This window comes from Triturus cristatus, chromosome 2_2 (assembly GCF_964204655.1).
Source record: "Triturus cristatus chromosome 2_2, aTriCri1.1, whole genome shotgun sequence".
NCBI lineage: Eukaryota > Metazoa > Chordata > Amphibia > Caudata > Salamandridae > Triturus > Triturus cristatus.
Window position 1 is genome coordinate 1,219,242,075 of NC_140582.1, and position 21,432 is coordinate 1,219,263,506.

The 21,432-nt window shown below is 45.9% G+C and overlaps 1 protein-coding gene across 3 annotated transcripts in view; it reads right to left on the reverse strand.

Moving 5' to 3' along the window:
• LOC146863427 (uncharacterized) overlaps window positions 1–21,432 on the reverse strand; it is a 262,248-nt gene that overhangs the window by 23,140 nt on the left and 217,676 nt on the right. For 2 of the 3 annotated variants that reach the window (XM_085642852.1, XM_085642851.1), the window contains exons 8-11: window positions 18,874–19,080; window positions 8,838–8,909; window positions 7,840–7,899; window positions 6,008–6,109 (exon numbers count right to left, since the gene is read on the reverse strand). In XM_085642852.1, coding sequence (XP_085498978.1) covers window positions 6,008–6,109; window positions 7,840–7,899; window positions 8,838–8,909; window positions 18,874–19,080 — 441 coding nt within the window. The remainder of the gene's footprint in view (window positions 1–6,007; window positions 6,110–7,839; window positions 7,900–8,837; window positions 8,910–18,873; window positions 19,081–21,432) is intronic. The other variant, XM_085642853.1, reaches the window with a different exon arrangement.

Below are 21,432 nucleotides of genomic sequence, written 5' to 3' on the forward strand. Positions count from 1 at the left end.
ACACCTAAAGGTGCCCCAAACAGTCAGGCAAGGTTTATACAGGCTCCATTACTGGGGAGAACCAGGCGCAGTCTGCGCGAAGCTCACGGTCAGTGAGAGGCAGCCGCAGGAAATCAAACTAGGCTTCGGGCAATATGAAGTCAGGGCACGGACAGAAGCCGCTCAACAAATGAGGGTGCCCCAAGCACTCTGGCAGTGTTCAGACAGCCGCAATTACTGGGTTTTCCATCATGGATTGTAGCGGCCTACGCCATAAAATAGCTGATCCTGCTTGGAATTAATTTATGGCACCTATCATGTCTGCCTGATACAGGAATCTTAGGCGACTACTCCATTGTATAGGCTAGGATATGCGTCCTACCGCCTTGAAGCGGAGTCATTGAACTGAAGTAGACCGTCAGGTGGGTTAATAATTTGGCTCAAATTCTCATTAAACTGTTCTGTCAAAAGATTAGATATTCCTTCTCTTGACATCCTGGGCCTTAACATCAAGGCCCCAAATGGGTTTTCTGTCAATGTTTACAATTGTACACTTCCCGAGAACAAAGTCTCCAACACTAAAAATCCTTGATATATCCTGTGCCCCCAAATAAATCTCTCTTGATTGTATGTCTAATTTAACACACTTGGAGGATGGGATTTGAAGCATTCCTGCCCTGGAGGCAGATCCTATTGCAAGTTGGTCTACAGTTGCTTTGCAATTAGCCAACCTAACTCAGTCCCATGGTTTTCGTCATGTAATGCGAGGTCTACCTCAGATAGGGGGATGTTGAGGACCAGTCTGGGTTCAGCAATTTTAACGTTCCGTTTCCTGAGGAGTTTCTGGGTAACGCCTGCAAAGAGTGCATTGCCGTAGTCGAGTCTGCTGCTGATGTGTGTGGGCGACTGTCTTTCTGGCTTCAGTGGGGATCCATCTGAAGGTCTTTTGAAGCAGGCGAAGAGTGTGGAAGTATGAGGAGGACATGCCTTTGATCTGGCAATTCATGGTGAGCGAGGAGTCCAGTATGATGCCGAGGTTTCGTGTGTGGTCCCTGGCTGTAGGGGGGCTTCCAAACGTGGCGTGCCACCAAGAGTCTTCCCAAGTGAAGTGTATGACATATTTCACACTACTCTGACCCCTGTTGAAAATCTACCCAAGTAGAATGTACCGATAATTGAGCTGCTACTCACTACAGTTTTTAACTCTCTTAAAAGATTATTTTCTAAGACCAATATAAGAACCTCCAATCGGAATCCAAAAGTCACACCTTGGTTTTGTATTGAGTATCGTCGGGCCAAATCCTAACTTATTTTAGCCATTTGATCTCACAATCGAGCTGCCATAGGAGAGGTTAGGTCATTCTACAAGTACATTTTGGCCAACAAGAAATGAGATTGGGACGATGGTAATTGGAAGGATTTATAAATAATAACACTACATTTTGGCACAAAATAGCCCACAGCAGCTAGTACTACAACAGATCACTTTCTACAGCCTCTTTTCTGACATCTATGCTGACTTTGACTAACACAATTGAAACATCGAACGCTACATGGACTTCACCACCAAAGACTATTCCAGAGGCCAACCATATTGTTCTCATTATCAAACACTAAGTGCTATAGAGACTGAACATTTGGGGAAAGCTCCAGGCCCTGACATGGTACCAGGGGATGTAAACACATCTGAGATGGACATTGGATCGCAAGTTAATGTAAGGGGCTCAAATGCCATACTAGCTGGTGCTGACTTACCTGTTTCGTCGCCTGGGGCACACATTACACAAATCTTCAGAAAGAGTGACTGAGGCGAACTATAGACCCATAAGCCACCTTGATAATCTACAGAACATCCTTTGTAAAACTCTCCTGGATAAGTTGCAGGCATGGATAGATGATGGCCAGATTCTACCCGCTTTTCAGGCTGGTTTTCATACTATAATAAGCACCACTAAGCAAGTCTTTCGCTTTCCACTTATATCATAGAAATAGATTACTCTGTAATGATTTTCTGTAGGTGGCTTATATTGACCTAAGGCCTGGGTTCCATTTGGTCACCAGAAACAAACTATGGGAGGTTGTTGGATCATTGGGTGTACCATCCCACGTATGAGATGCCATCCTTAGGTCAGTCTAACTATGCTCACGCTAGATAGGGCAGGTCAGGAGAGTTAACTACTCCGATACCAATACGTAGGGGGTCAGCCTGGGCTATGACCCTATTTTTGCTCTGTATGCATAATGTGGTAGAGTATCCAAATAACTACATAAATGATTCTCCTAAAATGAACAGCAAAAGGTCCCAGCACTTCTTTTTGCCAATGATACTTTTATCCAAAAATCCCCTCATCCTGCAAAATCTCTTAAACAAGCTCAATGAATTTTGCAATCAGATGTTTGGAAAAACATACACAAGACCAGATGCTTGGAATACAATCCACATAAAGCGAGTAGGGGTAAACACGGCTGGGCACAGTTTCCTTGAATCTGTACAAACATTTGATTATTTGGCTCTGTGGGCACTTATTCACTATCACGGGAACCCCAAATCCAAAAGAGTATCCTCTTAGAACATCATAGAGGGGCAGTGATTCTGAAAATGCATCAGTCCTCAAAGTCCAGAGCAGTCTCCCTAACACTCCAAGTGCACAAGTTCCAGGCCCAATCTGCAGCTCTTTGCTGGATGTAAATTTGAAAAGAGAATATTTTCCTTAAATCGTCATTAAATCTCCCCCATAGCTCATCAAATCTGCTTTTGGTTCTTGACAATGGGCTAATAAGATTGACCATCTTGCCACCCTGAGACTTCTCTATTGAGTAAGGTTGCGGTCATACCACAAACTGGAACCGTACAGAGCTGAATTACAAGAGGTTATGGGACTGGATACTAATTGAATGGTAGGTGGTTATACCATGTGAAACTGCAAACAATTTCTATGCTTTGGCCCCTTTACCCCAAACCTAGATGCAAATGGATTTGTCCACTATGCTTGAATCTTGGAGTAAGGATTTATCAAGTTGTGTTTAGAATCTTTAGATCTGATGTTAGTAGGGTTGTTGTATTTGGGTTGAGCAAATATCTGTTCTCAGATTGGATTTTTACAAAGATTAGGGAAGTCTTATAGGATCAAACCAGCCTTCTTGCAATGTACACATTAACTGTTTTAATTGGTGCTCTATGTTGCCTTGTGTACTAAATTGTATTTTAATGTGTTTGTATTACGGGCTGGGCAAATTACCACACCTAGGAGGATTTGTATAGGTTTTATCTGAGCCCCAAATACAAATTTTGTATTGAGTTGTATTGTGTTCCTAGGTTATTATGGGCAACCCTAGGTGAGTGAGGGGACTCTAGAAAAATAATTGTTTTTTCTAGTGTAGTACTCTATTAATTTATAGAGCACTTATACATATATTTTTCTAGGTAGGCTTTATCAGGATCCTTTTTGGTTCCCTTTTTTTGACTAATATGGATATAAGTCTGCAAATTATTGTAACTAGTTTATGCATAATGAATTGTATTTTTACTTACGTGTTTTATGGGTTTACACCCCGAAATAAATGTATTTTGATGACGATGATAACTACTGCTCCAGTGGCTGGCACCCTAAAAGGACTGATGGAGAAAGGTGAGCTGGAAGTCATTTTTGAAACATGACTCTGCCTTAAATGTCTCATCAAAAAAGGAAAGTAATCTAATGTCATTCAAAAGTAATGTCCTGACTCCTTACCAGTAATAGCCATTTAGCGGAGTCTTCTCTCAGTCCTTAGCCATGAGGCTGAGCCTAACCTTGGAGACAAGCACCTTCTTTAAAAACCCGGAAAACATCCTCTGTCCTCTTTGACAATATACCTACCCTCCTGGCATAACCACTTCTTGTTTATTCTGCTTCTATTCAGAAACTGGTAATTTCTTACCCGCCAGACTTTACTGGTCTCTTGCAGGTCTATCTTTTCTCAGTTTTTTATTTACCCGCTTGGCGGCAGTTGGTGAAGTCTCAAGAGTTTCTCGGGGCAGCTCTGGTATGGGGCAGGTCTTGGATACCAGGAGTATTCTAGCCTGAGCGGGCTCTGCTTTAGCCAGATATACCCTTTTCTTTCTCTGCACTCATATCCAAAGTCTCTGATCGAGTCAATCAATCAGCATTTGTAAAGCGCAGCACTGTCACACCTAGGGGTATCTGGGCGCTGTGGATGCGACGGCTCAGTTGAATAGCCGGGCCAGAAACGTGCAGAAAGAGGAAAACTAATGGGCAGAATGAGCAGAGAGGCAAGAATAGAGGGCAGGAGTGAGCAGAAAAGAAGGCAGAAAACGAGTAGAAAACGAACAGAGGCACAAACTGAAGGCGGCAGAGGGTAGCAACTGCAGACAAGCTGGACAAGAGGACTGTCACAGGGCCAGCTGGCACGTGGACCTGATATGTGGTGGTGGACCTTACAGGAGTGAGGCTGGTTGAAAGGTAAAGCAGGGGCTGCAGTGGCCCTGCTGCTGCTGCTTCCTAACACAACCCAGGAATGGTTTGCCAGCAGTGCACCTCCAGGAAGTGAACGCTTCACATCCACGCACTGCAGGGGAGGAACTCTTTTGGTGTCTAAGACAACAGTTGGCCAATCAAATGCTGCTGAGCTGTGAAGAGGATGATTCACATCTGAAACCTCTTTATGCGGTTTTTGTAATTCTCTGCCAAGACATGATTTCTGGCAGACAGCTAAAGCGGTCTCCCTCGGTATCTTTAAAAGGACCACTACTTCGGGAAAGCTGTTGCTGCAACATGCTGATGTAGGATCGGCCAAAACAGCTGGGGAGAGAACGAAAAAGAAGAAACAAACAAAAATAGGGCCTTCACAGCCACAAATTCCTGCCTAGACGTAACTGGACTGTGAGACTGGGGGAAAGGGGGACACCTGACATACACAATAAAATCGAATCACCTCTTTGCCCTTCCAATTGTATTGGCCTACCTGCTTTCAGAAGAATGCCCGTGCATTCTGGGGTTGGGTTTCTCTGCGGCCTCTCCTGGTGTATGAGTTCTTTCCTGGGGACTGCCTCATGTGCACGTTGCAATCCAGGTGTAATAAATAGAGACCATGCATTTAGGGGCATATTTATGAAGTCACCTTGCTGCGCTGCCCTGCATCACTGGGAAAGGGCAGGAATGCTAATCCAATACAGCACACTCTTGTCCTTTCCCCATGCGCCATTTTGGCAGCCTCGCACCCTTGCACCATGGTCTAAGGGTTCCTCCGTTGCAGGCAGGATTGTTTGTGTCCAGAAAGGGGCACCTTCCTGCAGAAAAACAATCCAGAGGTTTTCCTCTTTCTATGTGTGACGCAGAACATGGAAAGAGGAAAAATGAGGAGAAATAAAGATTTCTCCTCGTTACGCATCACCTGGGAAGGCATACGATTTTGGCAAATTCCCAGGCTTACAAGTCCTTGTAAATCTAGGAATGTGTAAAAAAAAAAAAAAAAAAAAAAAACACAAAAAGGAGCTGAACACCCACCGCAACGCCCTTGGAACACCTCCCTTGCGCAGAGTAGGGCAGCGCAGCGATTTGTCTTACTCCAGATTTCTGAAGCCATTCAAAGCCACACAAAGTAGCTTCGCGTGGCTTCATAAATCTGACTAAGAGGCCTGTGTCACCCATGTACCAATTTTCTCGGTGCAAACATGACGGACGCAGGGCTCTCATAAATACGCCCCTTAGTTGCCAACAGACTGCACTTCCCTATCTATGATAGGGGCACTCGGAGTCAGTGCACCACAGCGCATACCAGGGTCACATGCTCTAGCTCCAGGTGACCCCCATGCTTGAGCGGACGTGCTGCCTTTCACCCATGTACCTCCAAACCAGTGCAGGGCCGCACAGATGGTCCTGACAGATAATTAACACTGCTGCTAATGGTCACCTGAAAACGATGCGACAGAGCCCTGCTAAGGGTTTTTATTTAGCAATAATACGCTAAATTGGAAATAAATATCTATAAAAAAGTCAATTTGTTGAGAGTTGCGAGTTATTTTACTTACACAAAATGGCACCGACCAGCAGCACCACGAAGGGTACAACGACAATGGGAAAGGCGTATTCCCAGGACATGGCGTTCACGTGCAAGCAGCGCAAGTTGAAGCCTAAGAGAAAGTCAAATATGCATTAAGAAGTTAGCATGAAGTTCATATCAACTGTAGAACACAATATGCTAGGGGCATTTTTCTGCCAACACTTCAACAGTACTAGGAACACGTGTTTCACTACCAGAGGCGTGACACAGGCCCCTGAGGAGCAGGGGAGCCCCCAAACCATTAGGGCCCCCTAACCCAACAGGAGCCCCATTCAGCCCAAGGCAAATGAATATCTGTGAGACACAGGATACTCGCGAGCCCCTCTTCGGTTATGCAGACTTTGCCCTGCGTGAATTGTGCCGACAGACATATTGCTGCCTGCACTGCAGTTGTAGGTGGCGAAATGGCTGTGGGAACAGTGGGGAGGACAGTGGGCCCCTAAAAAGAAAAATCACCCCATCAATCACCGCGGGTAAACACTGGCATCGAGGGTGTCCCAGCGCTTGTCCACAGTGACATTACCTCTTCACATCCTGTAGTGGGGCCTTCATATTGCGTTACGACACTGATCACTCCTTACCTCATCGGAGCCATTATCCGAGGGGGCCAACCTTCTGCAAATCACTGCAACCTTCCGAAAAGGAGCAGTGCAACCTAATCTACCAGAAGGTGTTCTACCACTTTATTTTATATGTCCTATCCAGAATAGGGACTACCAACATATCATGGAGACCAGCAGGTCTGGAGTTAAGAATACATAATCTCTCCTGCTGTAGGTATGCCTCCCTTGGCGATATGTAGGTCGTCTACATTCTGGAGTGGATGTAAGGGCAGATCAGTAATAACCACACATGACCTGGTGGTGCATCTTTACTCCTTGCTCATCAGGTAAAGAAACCCCAGAGATGAGCTGGCTACGCTTGTCCTCTCACTGAGGTGTAGCTGCAATTATAGCCATACAGAGCAAAGGATCCAGAACTGGGCATGACCAGCCCATATGGGGGGGCTCAACGTGAACATAAATGTGACATGCAAGGATTGAGCCAACACTTCTAACCTACACCAGACACTGCTGTGAAGAGCTACACCCGCTTGAGTGCTACTGCTGTGTAATAAACCCAGAGCACAAACTGAGATACTACAGCCGAAGGAGCGGATACGTACTGGTTCCCTGTCCAGGTACTGGGATGATGTATGCAGTAAGAGTGCTGTGGCTTCAACAGAAATGAGACACCAGAATTTCAGATTAAACTGTATGTATGTTTGAGGTACTTGTGTAGCACAAACCTAGGCAAAGATAGAAGATCACAGTCCAGGGTCAAAGGCAAGGATGCAGTCAGCAAGCGATGGAGAGGTTGCTGGTTTGTAAACTCTTAATGCATTCTAATGTGGTCTTCTTTAAAGAGATGTGTCTTAACTCTCTCCAGGACCTGATGGATACGGATGTTGTTCCCGAATCTGGGTGTATAGATGGAAAAGTCCTGATACCTTGATACACCCAACTAGTAACCCACGCACATGCAGTCACATACAAATGAGAGAAACATCAGCCTTTCATGCACCCCAAACCTCACTAAGCACACAAGCCTACAGAGCCAAACATATCAGGGACTTCCTACTCAGAGCCACTGTCCATAAGCAAAAGCTGGCTGTATATTATAAGGTAGGCAGCGGCAGCTGCAGCTCAAGTCCATTTGAAACAGAAGCTTAGAGTGGGTGAGACTCCACTGTGGAGGCTCATTCAGAGCAGCAGTGCAAGCAAAAGGCAGTCAAGGAACAAAAACAACCAGGGGTTTTACCGGTCAGAAACACTCTCACAGGGGGGCAGGTGTCATGGTATGTAGAAGGGTGGCTTGGACCTGTAAATAAAGCAATAGAGCTCAAGGCTGATGTCTGGTTCATTGGTGGATTATATTGAGGACATAATCTACTCAATTAAACACAATACAAAACTTAAAAATAAATACATAAGATTAGAAGAAATAGCTAATTCGTCTCTCTCTCTGATTTATGCCGTCATTACTACATGCTACTACTACTGGTAATCTTCCCTCATTCCTCCCAGCCCCCTCGTCAGGTAACCTATAGGGGGCAAAGGGACAAAGAAAAGAAGGAGAAAACACGGCTAGAACTGCAGGGGATGTCTTTGAAGTTTTATCAAGACAATTGACTACCCCTGGCGAGACCCAGAGTGGGATTCACCTCAGCATCAAGAGTGGATACAACATACCACTGCAATGGTCTTTATCTGGGTGTGTCCCAGTTCCGTCTTAACAGGCTTCAGAGGGTACCAAACGCTGCAGCTCGGGCACCGCTCGTGGTTCCCAAGCGGGCCTCGACGAGTCCGCTATGAGACCGCTACACTGGCTGCCCGTGAGGCATAGAGTCCCCTTCCAAGCGCTCTGTTATTGCTACAAGTCTCTGTTCCCCCCACCCCCCTCATTATCTTCAGTCGATGGTGAAACCTTATGTTCCATCTGGGAGCCTATGATTAGCTGAAGCAAAAGGGGACAGCATTCCAAAATTCAAAAGGCCCAGAATAGGAGGCTGCTCCGTCTTGCACCCAAAACATGGAAGTTTGCCTGTGGAAATTTCGAAAGCCCCATCATGAAAAAACTAAAAAACTGTTTTTTTGGATCAGACCCAGTTTCTTCCCTTGGGCTGGGGAACGTTTTCTTCACCAGAGTCCGTATCCTAGCGCTGGGACACCTCGTAAGGAGTAGCTATGTGCTCTATAAATCGCATTATTATTATACCAAGTCCAACACGTCTCTAAAGTGTGTGATTAAATACTTACAATCTGTCAGAGAGTAGGCTGCTCCGAGAATTACCAATATCAGCTGCAGCAGAGTGTTGACCCAGAGGATCACTGTAAAGAACAGGGAAAGAAGAACTGTATATTCAAATGGTTCATATCTCAGGAAGTACAACGCATGAGACAAGAACGACAAAACACCAATATATATTGAACATTCTTCACTCTACATTTCTCTGGCTGCACACTTGATCACCAAACTCCCAATCCTGAGACCGATGGAAGCCGTAGAGACCCAGGGTGACCAAACGAAACTTAGCATGCTGGGGCGATCCGTCTCTTCAAGGTACATACATGTGGAGTTTAGAATAGCAACCCTACACTTACCTTCACAATATTGTGGTAGACTACATGACACTAGCGAACATCCAATCGGTTAGGTTACATCCAAGAATTAAAAGCCATCCTAAAAATAAGAATACAAAATAATCTTCAAGAGAATAAAAATGCTTTGATAGCCAGAAGGCCAAACGGGAATGGATTCATCTTAAGTGTGCAGGACGATTGTTCAATAATTGAGGCGGTCTAAGAAGTGGAGTCCGGCACAGATGCGCTAAATCCAAGCGATACAGAGTAAGTGGGGGTAAGAACATCAGACTGAGTGACTCTCGAGTAAGGATCTTAACCTGGATTCCACTGTCCTAGTCATTCCCCGTTCTTTGAGCCTCATTGTGAAGATGGCATGGTGCACCATATCAAAAGCGTAGGGAGAGAACACACGATTACTGCTGCAGTAGAACCTTCTTCCAGAAAGACTCAGTTCCTGCAGAATGCTAGGGCTGTTCATGATCTGGCCGGTCGCCCAAAGGCCAAGACAAGGCTGTACCCTCAAGATACTCGAAGAGCCGTTTTCCTACCAAGACTCGAGAGGGTAAGGTCTTTTCTTGGCAAGAATGGATGACAGTGTTGGTAAGAGCATGAGCGAGTGAGAGAGTAAGCATGAGAGATGACGGGAGCAAAGAGTGAAGAAAGGAACCCGGGCAGGGGTTACCGGCAGACCCCGGTTTCACCTCCCTAAGTACAGAAAGCATTTCTTAAAGAATCAGCTAGAGTAAAACTGGCCCACGTCATGAGAGTGCAATGTAAGGATGAGGTAAAGAAGACTGGTTGTCTTTCTTTGGTGAGCTTTTGATGATAAAAGAAGCGGTAAAGAGATCAAGAGGTAGAAAAAACAAATTTTATGTACAAATATAACAGTTCCAGAGTGTTAAATACTCTCCCTCACGAGGACAGAGACTACAATCCCACCTTTAAGACTGACTTACAGAGGCTTGTGAGAGGGTGGACGAGAAGAAGAGACAGAGACAGGAAGTCCGACCAATATCAAACCTGGACAACTCACCGGAAAATCCGAGACCTCCTAAAAGTTGCTCATGCTCGTCCTTTGGTCGGATGCCGATCACAAGACTGCCCGTCAGAAGCGATAGGGGGTCAGATACAAAGATCTAAAGACAATTAAAAGAAATATGAATATGCTACTTACCAGTATGCATCTGTTCTTGGCATGTAGGGCTGCTGACATTCATATCTGTGCATAGATCGCCGCCTAGTGTTGGGTCCGGATGTTTGCACATTGTTGTCCTGGAAGAGTCTTCGAAGTATCCTGAGATAGGTGACTCCTCCCCTGGACTACAGTGCGCATGGGCATCCTCTCCATCCTCAGATTGTTTTTCGCCATTGTGGCAGTGATGGAGTAGATACAGAAAGTGATGACCATGCTATACAGTAATTCTGAGAGCTGCAGCTGCTACAGGCGCCGGGGAGGAGGGTGGGCGATGTGAATGTCAGCAGCCCTACATGCCAAGAACAGATGTATACTGGTAAGTAGCATATTCAGTTCGAGGCATGTGGGCTGCTGAATTCATATCTGTGCATAGAATATATAGCAGTACCCCCTATTAGCGGCGGCTACCAGTGCCAGCTGCAGCGGTCTGAAAAAGAGTTTTGAGAACAGCCTGTCCTACAGCTGCCTGCTGTTTTGAGTGCACATCTACACAATAGTGTTTGGTAAATGTATGTGTAGTGGACCATGTGGCTGCTCTACATATATCATGTAAAGGAATGTTTCCCAGGAAAGCCATGGAGGCCCCTAACTTACGTGTGGAGTGGGCTCGTGGGGGAATCGTTAATGTGCGTTTAGCCGTTTGATAGCAAATTTAAATACATTTAACGATCCATCTGGCTATACCTGCTTTGGAGATGGCGTTGCCTTTGTGTTGTGGGGAAAAGGCAACGAAAAGTTGTTTTGTCTTCCTAAAGTTTTTAGTTCTGTCTATATAGTACATGAGGGCTCTTTTGACGTCTAGTGTTTGGAGCATTCTTTCAGCGACATTTTGTGGATTCTGAAAGAAAACAGGCAGTTCAATGGTTTGATTCATGTGGAACTGCGATATTACTTTAGGCATGAATTTGGGGTTGGTACGTAGTACGACCCTGTTTGCGTGAACCTGTATGAATGGCTCTTGAATGGTTAGTGCCTGGAGTTCACTAACTTCTCAGCGAAGTGATTGCTACTAGGAAAGCTACTTTCCAGGTGAGGAATTGAATCTCACATGAGTGGAGAGGTTCGAAGGGTGGACCCATCAGTCGGGTGAGGACCAAGTTGAGGTTCCACACTGGTGCTGGTGCGTGTCTTGGGGGAATTACTCGTTTGAGTCCCTCCAAGAAGGCTTTGATGGCAGGCACTCTGAATAAAGAGAGGTGCTGCCTGTTCTGGAGATAGGCTGCAATTGCGGTCAAATGGACACGTATTGAGGTGTATGCCAGATTGCATCGGTATAGGTGTAAGAGGTAACAGATTATGTTTTGAATGGATGCGTCTAGCGGGTTAATGGTATTGTTATTGCAATAAATGACAAACCTCTTCCATTTGGCTGCATAGCAAGCTCTGGTAGTGGGCCTCCTAGCTTCCTTAATGATCTCCATACAGTCAGGTGGTAGGTTTAGGTAGCCAAACTCTAGGACTTCAGGAGCCAGATCGCCAGGTTCAGCTGTTGCGGATCTGGGTGCTGGATATCTCCATGGTTCTGCGTCAAATGCGCGGGTTTGATCCGCAGCCTTTGATGCGGTACCACGGAAAGTTCCAGAAAGGTGGTGTACCATGGCTGGCGTGCCCATGTTGGAGCAACCAGGATGAGTGTCAGTGAGTGTTGTCGCAGTTTGCGTGCCACCAGCGGTATCAACGGCGCTGGGAGAAAAGCGTACGCAAATCTGCCGGACCAGTTCATCCATATTGCATTGCCCTGCGACTGTGGATGTGGGAACCTGGCGGCAAAGCTTTGGCATTTTGCGTTTTCGCTTGTGGCGAACAGGTCTATCTCTGTATGACCCCACTGTTGGAAGTACGGTTGGAGCACCGATGGGTGTAGCTCCCACTCGTGCATTTGGTGGCTGTGTCTGCTGAGCAGATCCGCCATCTGGTTGTCTTTGCCGGGGAGGTGTTCCGCCATGAGGAATATGTTCCTTTGAATGGCCCACTTCCACATGCTCTGAGCCAGATGACAACTGTGGAGAGTGCGTTCCTCCCTGCTTCTGTATGTAGTACATGGCAGTCATGTTGTCTGTCCGGATCAACACGACTTTGTTGCACAAGTGTACTTTGAACGCTTTCATGGCCAGGAAGATCACCATCAGTTCTAGAAGGTTGATGTGCATCTTCTTTTGTGGTATTGTCCATAGTCCCTGCACTGTGTAATTGAGTACATGAGTACATGAGCTCCCCATCCCTGGAGAGACGCGTCCGCCGTCAGTATTATTTGAGGAACAGGCTCTTGGAACGGTCGGCCCTTGCAAAGGTTTTGTGGATTCCACCAATGCAGAGAGTTGTATGCCCGACCGCTCACCAACACTAGGTCTTTTAGTTGCCCGTGAGCCTGATTCCATTGACGTGCTAAGCACTCCTGAAGCGGGCGCATATGTAGTCTCGCGTGCGGGACTATGAAAATGCAGGAGGCCATCATGCCTATCAACTGCATGAACACTCTCGCAGGAAGGGAGTGTTGGGGTTTGAACTTTGAGATCAGCATGAGCATGCTGTTGATCCTCACTAAATTTGGCTGAGCTGTGGCTGCCAGAGTATTTATGGTCGCACCGAGGTACTGTTGTACGTGTGCGGGTTGGAGATGTGATTTTGGGTAATTTAGTGAGAATCCTAGATTGTGAAGAAGGTGAATGGTGCGGGACATGTGGCTGGCACATTGCTGGGCTGACTTTGCCTGAACAAGCCAGTCGTCCAGGTAAGGGTAGACGTGAATCTGTTGCCTCCGTAGATGTGCAGCCACTGTAGCTAGGCACTTTGTGAAAACTCTGGGTGCTGTTGTCACGCCGAAGGGAAGAACTTTGAATTGGTAGTGCTGCCCTTGAATAGTGAACCTGAGATATTTCCTGTGTGAGGGGTGAATGGGTATGTGGAAATACGCATCTTTGAGGTCTAGCGTGGCTAGGAAGTCTCCCTGTTTGAGCAGCGGGAGGACTTGCTGTAGGGTGAGCATGTGGAAATGCTCTGAGAAAATGTAGTGGTTGAGGGGTCTCAGGTCTAGTATAGGTCTGAGTGACCCGTCCTTTTTTGGTATTAAGAAGTACAGGGAGTACACCCCTGTCCCTTGCTCGTGGACGGGTACGACCTCTATTGCGCCTTTTTGCAGCATACTTAGCACTTCCTGCTGTAATAGCGCTAAGTGCTCTGAGGACATAGGACGGTGCTTTGGCGGTATTGTGGGTGGAGTGGAGGTTAATTCTAGGCAGTAACCGTGTTTGATAACATCTCTGACCCACCTGTCCGTGGTGATGGTTTTCCACGTGGACAGGAACCGCTGTAGCCTTCCCCCGACAGGTGTTATGTGGTCGGGGGGAAGGGAGAGGGCGTCACTGTTTGTTCTTGGGGGAGGACCTGGTATTGCCGTATCCGCGTCCTCTGCCCTTTGTGCTGGAGCCACGATATCCACCTCGGGTGTTCTTATCGTAGGTACTTTGTGTGCCCCCCTTGTTGTAGGTTTGCTGTGACCCCTGTCCTCTACCTGCTCCTCTATTTCCGGGGCGACGAAAGGAGCCACTCCGAAATGTCTGCGTTTGGAGAGCCCCCATGGACTTTGCAGTGTCTGTGTCTTTTTTTTATCTTTTCTAGGGTGGTGTCAACCTCTGGTCCGAATAAGTAGTTGGGGTTGACCGGCTGATTGAGGATGTTATTTTGAACCTCAGGTTTGAATCCGGAGATTCGTAACCAGGCGTGTCGTCGTAGCATGACGCTGGTGTTTATTGCTCTCGCAGCTGTGTCTGCGGCATCCAGTGCACACTTAATGGATGCGTTTGTGAGGAGTTGTCCCTCCCTGATGAGGAGTAGGGTCTCTAACGTGTCATAGTGTGAGCGATCGTAGCGAGCTAGGAGCGCCTGTGTATTGGCAATACGCCATATGTTAGCCGCCTGGGCTGCAACCCTTTTGCCGGAGGTCTCTAGCACCTTGGACTCTTTGTCCGGGGGAGGAGCATCACCAGTTGTCTGCGAGTGTGCCCGTTTGCGAGCATTAGCAACCACGATGGAGTCCAGAGGCAACTGGCCTCTAATGTACGTAGGGTCCCGAGGTGCCGGCTTGTATTTTTTCTCGATCCTGGGGTTTATTACCCGTGCCCTGGTGGTTTCTTTGAAAATGTCCTTTGCCGGTTTGAGGATACCTTTCAACATGGGCAGAGTTTTTACATTCCTCTCCGAGGATGTGAAAGTGTCCATTAAGAAATCGTCCTCGATTGTGTCTGAGTGGAGTTGCACTCCATGATTGGCTGCGGCACGTTCAAGGAGGGCGTTGAATGCGGCAGTGTCCTCTGTGGGAGACGTTTTTGCGCCATATAGCTGCGTGTCCTGTGTATCCATAGCGGCACCTGGGTCTACAGGGTCATCCCAAGCTTGATCAGGGTCCTGGTGGCCTTCAGGGTCCATCTCCCTGGGGTAGGGGATGTCGTCACCCATGTAGTCCTCCAAAGCGTCCGTTTCGGAGGGCGTCGGAGAGAAGGACTGTGGATCTGGGTAAGAGGTATGGAGGCGTTCGTAAAGAACTGGTTCCGAATCCGCCGGCAGTTTTTGCTTTAGCGGGATCCTGTAGGAGTCCAAAGCTTGCTCGGAAGAGATCTTCCGCTTTTTGAGCATGAGTCTGCCGGTGTCGGCGTCGATGACGTGGGACGGTGATGTCTACGTAGGAGAGTGTTCGGTAGGTGTGATCCTTGTCTGGGTGACACGTGTTCTGATTTCGAACATTTTCGGCGCCGTGGATAGCGGCAACCCAAAGGTGATGTTGGTTGGTGCCGGAGGTGCCTTTTGAGCTTTTTTCGGCTCGGAGCCCGATGTGGCCTGGAGGGCTGCCTTTTCTTTGATGCGTTGCAAGGACGCTGCAACTTGTCGCACCTGGAACGCCGACGGTTCTTTGGCGCCGAGCGGTTCTGTAGAGGCAGGTGTGGACTTCTTTGGAGCCACGGGGTCATCGAGTCGAGGAGAGGTAGTAGCTGTCGACGGCGTCGATGATTGGACCTTAGTCGCTGCTTTCGAGGTGGGTTGCGATGCAGCGGCCATTTTAACCTTTGTGGTCGGAGCCGATTGTTTTGGTGCCGGGTGCCGAGGCGGTTTGGCGGTACCGATGGCCTTCTTCCGTGGGTCGGTGCCGACGTCGGCTGCAGCGAGTTCGGCACCGAAGTCCCTTTTGGTGCGGCCGGACCCGACGGTTTTGGCTGGCGTCGAAGGTGTAGCGGTCTTCGAGCTGACCAGTGTCAGTTTCACTTTCGGTTTCTGTTGAACCGGTACGACGATTGGTTTCGGTTTCGTGGAAGGGAAACCAGTCGTTTTGGGTAATAATGGCTCTCGCTGGATGTCCGAGGCCTGGCCAGAGGGCGGGGCCGAAGAACTGCGGGATAGATCTTGGGTAAGGCCCGAAGGCGATCCCTCGACCGGAGCCATAGACTGACGCACTGGGATATCCTCCATTTGTACGGGTAGGCCTTGCTCGTCACCGGAGCTACCTTCTTCGGCCCCTAAGGCCTCATCGTAGTCTCCTACCTCATCGTCGGCTTCTTCCCTGTGAAAAAGCTCTTCGTCGATGTCTTCCGATCTGGAATCGTGTTCGGAAGCGGGGCTAGAGGGTATGTTCTCCACGCTTTCCACATCTTCGTCCTCGGTGCTGAAGATGTTGGTCGGGGCCGGTGCCGTTTGCTGCGCTTCAAGTCTCGCGGCTCGTCGATTCCGGAGAGTCTTTTTGGATCTGAATCGGGCACAGGCCATACATTTGGATTCGTCGTGATCCGGTGAGAGGCATTTGTTGCACACCGGGTGGACGTCGATATGGGGATATTTCGCATTGCAAACAGGACACCGCTTGAATGGGGTCCTCGATTCCATCGTCGATGTAGGGTCGATGGTCGGATATAATGCGAAAAAGTTGGTTTTAAAGTCGCTAAACTAGCAAGTAAACTGTCGATACCGATCGGGAACAGTACCGACGAGAACTAAAGGCCTTTTGGCCTGAAAACTAGATTTTCCTAACTTGAGTCAAGATAAGCACATCCGAACCAATGGCGGAAAAAAACAATCTGAGGATGGAGAGGATGCCCATGCGCACTGTGGTCCAGGGGAGGAGTCACCTATCTCAGGATACTTCGAAGACTCTTCCAGGACAACAACGTGCAAACATCCGGACCCAACACTAGGCGGCGATCTATGCACAGATAGGAATTCAGCAGCCCACATGCCTCGAACATAGGAATATTTGAAACAATAGTGATTTATATAAATAAAATCACCATGTAATGCTCATTTTGTAAATGAGTTTTTTTTTTTTTAAAGTAATGACTGCTATTATTAACAATTCTAAGATGGTGCTTATACCTTGATTTTGAAACTGACATTTTTCCAAATGTTTGACAATCGCAGTTCAAGATGCATCCATCAAATACTTTGGGACAAGGTCTAGCCACCACTTGTGAGGTGGCAGGGAATAAAGAATGAAAAGAAAACCAGGACTGGCAGGTGGGGGGAGGGAGTGGTATATGTGACGCGTCAAAGCTGCTGCAGCACCTGCTCGGTAGAACCTACAAAGGCAAAATCCAGATTCCCTCTAACTGAATTAGTCACTGTGGGGCAGCATGGGATGAACGCTAGACTAACTCTGAGAAGTCAGAAGGTGGAAGGATAGACAACTGAAAAAACAATATATTAAAAAGAATACAGAACTTCTTGAAATCCGAGCCAAGTTCACAAAATTTAATTTTTGATGAACTACACAGTAATTCGGTTTGCTGTCTCTGCATCCTATAAATTAAACAAAACCCTTCATGAATAGTTCTCACCCGAATGAAAGGGAAAGGCTTGTGGTAGGCCTGAGTGAAATTATTATAATTACATAATGTGTGACATTTTTTGATGTTGCAACCAGTAAATTCACTAAATTAGTGAAAATTAACTTTGCAACCGTGAAATTATGCACTATTTTATTTCACAAGAGAATGTCTCAAAAGAGCAGCAACTGCCTTAAGAAAATTATTTTCTCTTAGAAACCGTTCCATAAGTTCCATTGGCAAAATGTCTTGTGTCTTTTGAACACGAAATATATGCTCACGTTTAATTTTCCAGAAGATGACACCATATTAATTTCACAAAATGTCACGTAATTTCCTTGAAATTACATATGCAATTTTATATAATATCAGCGTGGGCCAAGGACATCAGAGCTTTTTACATGAAAACCAGAAGTTAGTGTTTTTTTAAAGGCACGGGAAGGTTAAGTGAGTTGCCCAGAATCACAGGATGTTGAACTGATGCTGGGATTCGAATCTCTAACACGCTCCAAAGCAGCTCTAGCCATTGGGCCACATACTTTCACACATCCCTAGTTTTGAGCAGACGGTGTCCCAGCTTTTAGGAAAGTTGCGTGCTGGTCTTCCCAACAACTGGGCCATGTAGTCTTCCTGGTCCTTGTTACGGATAGCCAGGGCGCAGTCTCGAAGTAGGTGAAGGAACTAAAGTTCTGGTCGGCTGTTCAGTGGAAGGCAGGGGAGGCGGGGCCGAGGGAACATGTGCACCCCCCACACACACAGACATGCATTATTATCCCATCCATACACCCAGGCTTGTGGTTAGTTTTTTGTAATAAAGTGAAAAACACCACACAAAAAGTATCCCACACCAACTTAGAAAGATAGAGTTATTTAAAAAATAAAAATAAAAAAAAAGACAAAAATACAATCAGTAAAACCGGAGATATGCAGTTTTAAAGAATTCAGTAGAAATAGCTCCAAAAAGCACAACGCGCCATCTGTGGGTATCAGGTTGCGCTGGATTCGTACAAAGTCACAAGTTCAGGTCGACCGCGATGGAGCGCGGGCAGGGCCGGTTTTAGCGCTGGTGATGTCTGGTGCAACAATACTTTTTGGCGCCCCTCGTGACCTCCCCCTCAGATTCCTTCAATACCACATGGCAAAAGTGCCCCACATCACTCCATAGCCTCTCTCTCACATACATTTCATTTGTTTTAAAACACTCATAAAGCCTGTTTTTACCAACAAGAATGTATACCTCCCCAAACTAACCCTTTAGCAACATTATGAACAGATTATTAAAAACTGGAGGAAAAAAACACAATGCCCTAACCAATTTTATGCAGTTTGCATGCAGCTCTTTGATGACAGTTCTAAACAGTCAGTGTTCTATATTAGGGTTGTATCTTATGAACTGCGGTAACAAAAGAATCTTTGTGGCTAAAGCAGTAATCAACTGCTAAAATAGGATCGGTCTTCTGCACGTTATGCATTCTTTACAAAAAATATATTAACCCTCTGTGCTACTTTATGAAGAGTCAAACCTGCCACTAGACAAAACTCTGATCTCTCTCTCTCTGTAGCAGAAACATTAACCGCAAGTTATCGTGACATTTTTATTGGTACCTGGATGCATAAGGAACAGGGGGAGGAAGGCAGAAAGTTTTGGGGTGACCCTGCAGAAAGGGCCAAGTCAATTAATCAAGGTTTGTAAAGCGCAGCTACTCACCTGTGAGTGTCTCAAGGCGCTGGGGGTGGGGGGTGAGGCGTGGCTGGTCAGTCTGAGTAGAGGGGTTCAGTCGAAGAGCCAGGTCTTGAGATACTTCCTGAATTGGGTCAGTGACGGGGAGTGTCTGAGGTGGAGAGGCAGGGTGTTGCGGGTCTTGGAAGTAACTTTTTCTTCTGATCGATACTTCTTCCTTCAGGTTACCCAACTCTAGAATCAATAGCAAAGCAGTAAACCTGGAGGCAAGCCTGAGGAGTAGCGCAAGCCAAAATGTCTTGGTACGTACAAGCCGAAACACACTACATTTACACAGACAAGGCCAGCATGGTTCCAAACTAGGCCATAGGACAGGCCAATAATGCCTAAATCAATAATGCTTCAAGCTAGTCTCAGACTCTTACAACCAGTGAAATGCTTCAACAAGCCACAAGAGAGGATAAGAAATTGGGCAACAGCAGTGTGTTAAAAAGATGGTCATGTACCAGTAAAACCAGCAGACCTGGGCCAAAAGCTATCTTTAAGGTTGCAGAGCCCGGTTTACAAGACACCAGTATCGAAGAGAAAAGAGTGATCAACCCCTTTTAAGCACAATATCGGATTATGCAATACTTTATGGTTTTAAGCTTAATGCTTACAAATGTGATATTCTTCCACTTAATAAATGGTGTTTAAAAAACGATTTTCAACCTCAAAATTTCAATGGAAATCCAACAAAAATTACATATTTAGGACTCCGGTTCACTACTTCTATTACAGATACTGTCTCAATCAATGCTACTGCCCTAGGTTCAACCCTAACTACCCTTACAACTCGTTGGAATCCACTTTTCCTTTCATGGTGGGGTAGGCTCGATTCTATTAAGATGGTATTAGTTCCTATAATCCTCTTATCTCTCTACAATTCCAATCCAAATGCCATCTGCTGTTTTTAAAATGGTTTTCTTATGGAATAATAAATAACCTCAAACGTCTCTCAAGAAGCTTCACTGTAATAAACAATCAGGAGGTGTGAACTTCCCAAAGTTCCAAGCTTACCACGCAGCTTTCTTGTTAAAGCATTCAATCCATTATTACAATGGTCATTCTACACATGAACAACCCTTATGGACAGACTTAGAATTGGTGTTCAGTGTTTTTCAGTGTGTTTGTCTTTTGTACATAGGCCTTAATTCCTGGCAATTCCAATCCTCAAACATACTTCAACTATAACAGCCCGCTTTAATTTCAAATCTCTCAACCATAGATCAGGTTCTTCAATCCTCTAACTGGCACAATATACATACAAACATTAATAATAAGCCAAAGTTTTGGAGATCTTGGCGGGAGAAAGGTCTGATTTGGGTTCATCAATTAATACATAATCATTCCCTCGTCACTTTCTCACAGTCCCAATCGTTGTTTAAGTTTCCTAATTCATATAAATTTAAATACCAACCTTTAAGCTTAGCAATGTCCGAAGCCTATTCTTACTTATGTACTGCCATCTCCTCAGTATCCAATCCTTCACCTTTACATGCTTTGTTACTATCATCTCCTTCTACCTCTAAAACATACTCTCAGCTTACTTTCTTACCTGAACCCAGACAAAAGACCCCATTAGAGTTACTTTGGGAAGCAGACTTACAAACATATTTTTCAATTCCTTTTTGGAACAAAATATGGCTAAAAATCTATTAATGCTACTCAAACATTGCTTTTCATCTATAATCAATTAATGATTGCACCAAATGCTCTGCATAAATTTAACAGTAGCATTTCATCAACTTTTAGGCCATGTCACCTCTCCAACTCTACTTTTAAACATACGGGGACCAATTCACAAAACTAATCTAAGATAAAATCCTAAACTTACTACGTTTGGTATACACAGCAGGCATTTAGTAGTAGTCAAGTTAGGAGTCCTAACTTTACTACTACTAAACTAAGACAAAATCCTAACTTTACGACTTTCGGTATTCACAAAATGAGTTTAGTAGTAGTAAAGTTAGGAGTCCTAACTTTACTACTTCTAAATGCCTTCTGTGAATACCAAAAGTAGTAAGTTTAGGATTTTATCTCAGATAAGTTCTGTGAATCGGCCCTATGGTCTTTGAGTGCCCACACCCATACTAATTCTGGCTTTAAGTCTGGTCACAAAGAAATCGTATTTTTCATACACATCCCTTTTTCTTTATCACATCTCCTTTTAGGAAGCCTCGCAGACGCCTGAAATAATTGTGATTTTAATGTGCAAACTGTAGACTTATTAGTGATTTGTTGAGACACAACAGCAATTAAGAGTTTGAAAAATGCTATAAATATCTCCTACCTCCTATTAAGTATAGCATTTGATGCAATCAAATATTGGATAGAAACTATGTCATTATTCACACAGAAGAGGAGGGGTGAGGGTAATGGCTCACCCTACTCCGATCCCCCAATCCCTTTAATACACCAGAAGGAGTAGGGGGTGGAATAATATCTCTATATGTGGTGGCACGTGCTGTGTGTCTTAATACTGCCCTCACTCACACAATTGTGTGATATGCTTCATCATAGGGCTGCTTCCAAACAGCCCCGCGC